Here is a 7,628-nt window from a genome sequence, read left to right as displayed (position 1 = left end):
GAGGTCCTGGGCACAAACTTACAATTTATCGACGGTTCATGATGTTGAAAACCAATATCGTAGTTCGGTGATTGGAGACGCAAAGGGGTGCATGCAAGCATAGGGTCAGAATCATCGCTAAATGCTGATATCGCGGGAATCGCCAAAAACTGAACATATAGTCTTAAATCGTCGAGGAACGCCGAAAATATTTAACAAAGGAAATTGATGCAAAATAGGGAGGGGTGGGCCTTTTTCTCTCTCCTCCAGGGGACCATGTGGCGGAATACCTTTGGTCCTTATAAATGACATGGCAGCTGATGTCAGAATGACGTAGTGGTACAGAGGTCATGTGGCATGCCAATCTGGCTTTTTTAGGGGTCGTATGGGGGCATATTTGGGTGGCACGTGTCACCACTCAAGAGGTGCCATGTGGCATCGATGACGTCATCAATCCCGCAGATCAATGATCGGCAAAGGTAAAAGGTCGCAACTCCAGTTACAGATATGCGATTGCGATTTGCGATAAAAAAGGCTCCAATAAGGGGGATGGCCCATGATCACATGGAGGTTCAAAGAACCAAGGGCCATGCACTAAAAGAGAAAATCGGCGATCGGAAATCACATAGGTCAAAGTTTCTCCTCTGTCGAAGTCCCTTCCAGCTTGCGATTATGATATGCGGGAACTTCCCGAATGCAATATTTTATGTGTTTTATCTTATAAGGAGTTCATGTCCAAACAATCAGTGAGTGCTATGTAAAGAGGTAAAAGGTCCCCCTCTCCTGTGTTGTGATTGTGATATCTTTGATATCTTTGATACTCAAAAGTCACGTTAATGGTATTTAAGAGTTTGGACATGTTACAACGAAGTGACCCCTTATAACATGAAATATGCTATTTTGAATTTGGTCGTCTATTTCATTCCTCTACTAGTTTGTTCTCCTTCTACTAATTTGTTCTCCTTCTACTAATGTACATCTTGTTTTGAGTGACCACTGTAGTGTCTCCTTCCCAACCATTCCAAAAATACAATATTTAACTTTCCAAAAATACAATATATAACTACCTAAAATGGAAATGCAATAATAATAAAGTTTTTTTTTAATTTTAAAAACATATATATCAAAGTATTTTGATACTTAATATTTATGAGCATTTCACAATATGTTGTGAATCAAAGTGACCATTCCTCTTAAAATCAAATTATCAATATACTATAAATAAAATTGGTTATTTTTCTTCTACACTCCATTGGCATCTTTCACTTTCACAATATTATTTGTGTGAAGGAAGTCTGATGCTCATAGCAGTTTTGCATAATGTAAACATTTCCAAATAGTGTTATATCTAGACAGCCACTAGCAATATTATTCATCAATAGAAACGACTCCAACCATTAAACTTATTTGAATAATGTTGTCTCATATTACATAGATTTATCAAACATGTGCGCTGTTAAAACTTGAAATATAAAATTATTTATAGAAGCTTCCATATTGCCATGTGATGGTTTTGGCCAATCTCTCCCTACCTTCATGCATTTCCTTGAGATTGTGCACATCTGCAATCACATAAAATTTTGTCGTCCAGCGACGCTGCTCCGTTTAGGTTACCATCACCAGTTATGTAGGGTGCATTCAACGTTTAGCCGCCTCTCTTTATCTTCTCCCATTTGCTCTTATCCTTCGCACGTTGCCATTCCATATCCAACCGTTACCTGTCTATATTTAAAAAGGATAAATGGTTTCATTCTACAAGCATTGTTGATAGATGTCAGTAACTCTCTAGAAACCCAACCCAACCCGTGTCTACTTTGTTTTTTTGGTGCCTAACGTGTAAAGGTTGTCAATGCAAACAGATATATAGAGCCAAGGAAAGTAGTTCGCAGTCGCCATTTATTTGGTTGACTGACGATAAAATTTTGTAAACCGTAATGTGGGTAAAGTCAAAGGACAATCACCGACCATTGATTGTCTGAACAATATTTGGCGATTTCAACAGCCTATTTAGCGGCCTGTTGCTATTTATATCTTCCTGTTTCCTCAGCAGTGGACTAACATTACCAGCAGAGACGAAATGAAGAGGAAGGCGTTGTTGTTCTTTCTATTATCAGTCATAGTAAATGCATTGCCATTGATTTCGTGTTTGTCTGAGGACGGCAAGGCATTGTTATTCTTCAAGAGAAATCTCAACCCAAATTCACAGATTCTGCTCATTTCGTGGAATGCTTCTGCGGAATCGCCCTGCGCATGGACTGGAATTAGCTGTGACATATTCCAACGCGTCAGGGCCGTGGATTTGCCTTCCCTCGGCTTGGAAGGCACAATCCATCCCAACATCTCCTCTCTGGTCTATCTAAGGAGGCTCGATCTCAGCAACAATGGGTTCACAGGAAATATCCCTCTTTCTCTCGGCAAACTCAGAAACTTGCAACAGCTTATATTGGGGACTAATTATTTATCGGGCGCGATACCGGCCGAGCTCGGAAATCTTACACAGTTGACATATCTATCGCTGTCTGCTAATAGCTTAACCGGTCACATACCCTCCCAGCTTGCGAAATGTCGAAGCCTCTCTTTTATCGATTTGGGTAACAACTATCTCGAATCCATCCCGCCTGAATTCGGCAATATGCAGTCGCTAAAGCACCTCAGCCTGTACATCAATTCACTGGCAGGAGAATTTCCTCGGTTTCTTACCCGATGTAGGAATTTGGAGGCCTTGGACCTCAGCCAAAATTATCTAGCAGGGGACGTTTTATTGGAGCTGGCCGGGATGAAAAAACTGTCATCGCTAAATCTGACAGCGAATGATCTTTCCGGCAAGATACCTCCAGAATTGGGTAATCTTACATACCTACAGGCCCTTCGTTTGGGTACGAACAATCTGACAGGACCAATTCCTAAGGAATTAGGGATGTTGACCCAGCTTCGAATCCTGGAGCTGTACCAGAATCAGCTGGCAGGGAGCATTCCTGCGAGTTTGGGAACTCTGAGTATGTTGGAGAGGCTCGATCTTCACTTCAGCCAGCTAGCAGGAAACATTCCCGGCGAGCTGGGACAGTGCAGAAGCCTAACTTTCATGGACTTGTCAGTGAATAATCTTCACGGTCCGATACCACTCGGTCTGGCTTCTCTGGATCGCATCATGGAGTTAGGCATATCTAGAAATTCCTTGACGGGGAATCTCGACGGGAGATTTCTGGCCAATTGGACGAATTTGGTGTCGCTTCAGCTGCAAAACAACTTAATCTCAGGGAGCATACCTCCGGAAGTGGGGATGTTGAAGAGACTCGAACTCCTATTCCTCTTTGACAATTCCTTTGAGGGGCACATTCCGGCAGAGATAGGGAACTGTTCCAACTTGCAGAAGCTTGACATTTCACATAATTCTTTAACCGGACTGATTCCTGCCGAGCTCGGAAAGTTAACATCTCTCGTCATACTGAATCTCTTTGAAAATGGCTTGACGGGAAGAATTCCAGAGGAACTCAGAGAATTGAAGGCACTGACAATGCTAGACATTTCCGGCAATAATCTGATGGGATCCATACCGGAGGGCATATTCCGGCTTCCTAATTTGAGCCTTCTTTATCTGCATAACAACAATTTATCTGGAACAATCTCTGGCAGTTTTGGAAAATACAGTAATTTGACAAAGGTGAGCCTCTCCAACAACAGCCTCACCGGAAACCTTCCTCCGCAGATCTGTCAACGGGGAACGCTGCAGCTCTTGACAGTGAACATGAATAATTTTTCAGGCCTTATTCCGCCGAGTCTCAAAGATTGCCATGGTTTGGTCAGAGTACGGATGGAAGAAAACCAGCTGGAAGGATGTATAACAGACGCATTCGGCGAATACCCTGGACTGCAATTCTTGGGTTTAAGCTCCAATCAGCTTTACGGTGAAATTCCACCGGTTTTCGGTAAGTACAAGAACCTTACTCAGCTGTATATTTCAAGAAATTATTTGACCGGAATTATTCCGCCGGAGATTGCTCAGCTTAAGCATCTTAGCGTCCTGAATCTCTCGGAAAATTATTTGAGAGGCGGTATTCCGCCGGAACTCGGCAATATAACGAATCTCTACATTCTAGATTTGAGCTATAACCAGCTGACGGGAACAATACCGGCGCAGCTAGCGAAGCTAACCTCATTGCAAAGATTTGGTTTGGCGGGAAATTATCTCTCCGGCCAAATACCGCCGGAGATCGGAGGCCTGTCTCAGTTGCTCGAATTAAGGCTGGAGGGAAATCAACTGAATGGAAGCATACCATTCACGATTGGAAATCTTGGCAATTTACAGATCTTACTGGATCTTAGTCATAATTCACTCTCCGGTCCAATTCCTGCGCAGTTAAGTAAGTTGCAGTATCTGATGACCATGAATTTATCTCACAACAATCTGACCGGTCAAATTCCAGTGAGTTTTGCGGATTTGGTGAGCCTTTCTTCTATAGATCTGTCATACAATGATCTAGAAGGTTCGGTTCCTCAATTCAGAGTGTCCAATAACTCACCGCTCACATTTTACGCTGGGAATCTGAACGTCTGCGGCGGACCTGGCTTGCAACCTTGCAACGATGGAGTTCCACAAAATAATCTTGGGGACAAGAATTCTAATAACAAGATTATATTCATTGTTGTACCCATAGCTTCGGCTTTGCTTGTTTCAGCAGTTATAGGAACATTGCTGTGTTGGAGAAGCCGACGGGGACGGAATTTAACAAAGGGAGCAGCGGGGGAGGAAACTGATACATTCTCACTGTGGCCGTCTCTAAGCGGCGACAGAAACATTCTCGCTGAGATCTTGAAAGCCACGGAGAATTTCAACGACAAATACTGCATCGGAAAAGGCGGCTTCGCTGCGGTATACAAAGCATTTCTTCCGTCCGGCGAAATTCTGGCCGTGAAAAAGCTCTATCCATCCACCGAGGGCGTCACGGCAGATCGGAGAAACTTCATATCGGAAATCGAAACCCTAGCGGGGATTCGACACCGGAACATTGTGAAGCTTTACGGGTACTGCTGTCAGAGTGAAATGAAGCTACTGGTGTACGCGTATATGGAGAATGGGAGTCTGGGGCAAATTCTGCACGGCGAGAAGGCAAAGAATCTGCAGTGGCGCGATCGGTGGGAAATCGTGGAAGGGATAGGTCATGCTTTGGCATACCTCCATCACGACTGCAGTCCGCCCATCGTCCATCGCGACATATCGTGCAATAACGTGTTGCTGGATTCGGCATTCCAGGCGTGTGTCTCCGACTTCGGCACTGCCAAGCTCCTCGACGCCCACACTTCCAACTGGAGTAAAGTTGCAGGTTCCTTCGGATACATGGCTCCTGGTAATAATCTATCTCAAATTCCTCTTTTCATTCCACTTGTTGTATATTTGCATTCTAAAAGTTTCGAGGATATGACTATACTGAAACTGAAGGTCCTAAAAATTGCTCTAAACACAATTGCTTTAGTTGAAAACAAATATTTACATTCTAAAATATCTCTCAATAAATGTGAATGAATGTGCAGAATTTGGTTACACGATGAAAGCAACAGAGAAGTGCGATGTGTATAGCTTTGGAGTGCTAATACTGGAAGTAATAAGCGGAAGGCATCCAGTTGGGGAAGAGAGAGTGAGCAATGAATTTAATATATTTGAGAGTATTTTGAAGGGGACTGACAAGGACAACGAGGGTGCCTGGGATGAGGTGTTTGTAAAAGATATACTGGATGGGAGAATTGAGTTTCCGAAAGGGATATTGGTGGATAAAGTTATTTGTTTGTTGAAAACTGCATTTAAATGTATCCATCCATCTCCCACACAGAGGCCAACCATGCGAGACGTTGTGAAGAGTTTTCAAGTCTATCATCCGCAACAACGTACTACTTCAAATAATAATACCAGCAAAGTGCACCCGTACTACCTTGCTACGCTCACCCTTTCTCAACTATTTTATGATTGATATGTTTGCCCTTTACCAACCCCTGTGTCAGATTTGGTATATAAATATAGAAACAGTACAGTAAAGACAGTATAGGTGCTCTCTTCAAAAAATAAGACACTTTGTAAGAATCCTTTGAGCTGTTCAATGTAACACAAGGCAGAGGTAGCTTATGCAAATATGTGAAAATGTGTTTGTGTGCTCTAAAAGAGCAAGCGACCTTTTCCACGCCCTCATCAGGGATGAAGTTCATATATTTTTTGCCTTTGGATGTTTATTTTTTTAAAGGTTGATTATTTTTTATTCTCTTAAATATTAAAGGGAAGAATTAAATTATATTATATTGAATTTTTAATTTTATTTTATTTAAAAGAGTATTTTTTCTAAAAGAGAATATATTAGCAATTATCTTTAAGGCGCAAAGTTACATCTAAAAAATAGAAGATTTGGAAAGATCATATTAAAAACTAAATTACTAAATATAAAAATTCTTATGTCTAAATAAATAATATATAAAGATTTCTCTTATCAGTCAAGTCAATACAATTCACAAGATAAAAATTCAAATGGACTTCAAAGAGCTAAACAAAAAAATTGACAAGGCAAAAATTGCTTAAAGAAAGTTGGAGCCACTCTCGAGTCTCCGGATAATGATTACAAATTTAATTCAATAGCGACAAAAGAAAATGAGGCATTGTGATTAGTTGAGATGAATAATATTTAGCCACCTTATAACTCTTTGATTTAAGATCTTATTAATAATATGAACTTATAACATGAAAATTTATTAAATCTATAAAATAATTTCATTCATGCCTTTAAAAATGCTAAATATTAATATAATAAAATTTAATTTTAATATTATTTTAAAATCAACAAGTGGGGAAAATAATAACCTAACTAACCTAAATTAATTATAAATTAATTTTCTATAAAAATTTAATAAATAATTATTTCAAACTTCTAAATAATTATGAACTTATTTACCTTTAAATAGTCTATGTAAACTTAAAAACTTAATAGTATTAATAACGAGAAACTGAAATTTAAACCCTCATCATTCTCCACTCAAATTCAAGTTGGTGGTCACATAGTTACAAGTTTGCCTCACTTAAATAAGCCCTTGTATGACGACTCACTAACGTAGCCTAGGTCAACCATTGTTACATTGGAACAGGAAAAGAAGAAAGATCATGCCACCCTTTTGGGCCAGCTCAGACAACACATCTCGCCAACTGCAGACTGTCATGGGAAGGTAAAGTGGGCGGCACAATTATGATATTATTAAGGGTTGGAATAAGGCATATCCGAAACAAATCAACACCCTTACTATTAGAATCAGGTGCCCTACTTTTAATTAAAGGCCAGCAGCCACATCAAACTTGATTTAAACCATATGAAAGAATGGATGGAGTGGATGCTATCGCCATCAATTCAATTCAACGGCCCACTTATACAGTATAGGAGAACGAATCTTGTGATAATAAAAAAACAGTCACCTATTTGATTAGTTTTGTACATCTATGTGGTCCATCAATATATAGCGCAGATTGCAGTGACTATTACTTCAATCTTACGGAATCCCTTATACCCCTACTGAATAATAATTTGAAGGGGGATTTCTTATTTGATTTTTGATGATGCTCGATTCAAACGAAGAAGCCTGCTGTTATGTCCACTATTTAATCTTCTTGTTGTGTCCTTGTG

At 40.2% G+C, this 7,628-nt stretch overlaps 1 protein-coding gene across 1 annotated transcript; it reads left to right on the top strand.

Annotated features, from left to right (window-relative positions):
- Nucleotides 1-2,049: 2,049 nt before the first annotated feature.
- LOC149159767 (uncharacterized) lies at nucleotides 2,050-6,040 on the top strand. Its single transcript, XM_089433550.1, has 2 exons — nucleotides 2,050-5,324; nucleotides 5,509-6,040. Exons 1-2 carry the CDS (start codon nucleotides 2,057-2,059, stop codon nucleotides 5,940-5,942), a joined length of 3,702 nt encoding a protein of 1,233 aa, XP_089289676.1. The 5' UTR covers nucleotides 2,050-2,056; the 3' UTR covers nucleotides 5,943-6,040.
- Nucleotides 6,041-7,628: the final 1,588 nt, after the last annotated feature.

This window comes from Pinus tabuliformis, chromosome 5_2 (genome assembly GCF_031772625.1).
Source record: "Pinus tabuliformis cultivar Carrire ecotype Pingquan chromosome 5_2, CPIR1, whole genome shotgun sequence".
Lineage (NCBI taxonomy): Eukaryota > Viridiplantae > Streptophyta > Pinopsida > Pinales > Pinaceae > Pinus > Pinus tabuliformis.
The sequence above is the reverse complement of the archived record's forward strand: the minus strand, read 5'-3'. Positions and strand labels throughout refer to the sequence as shown.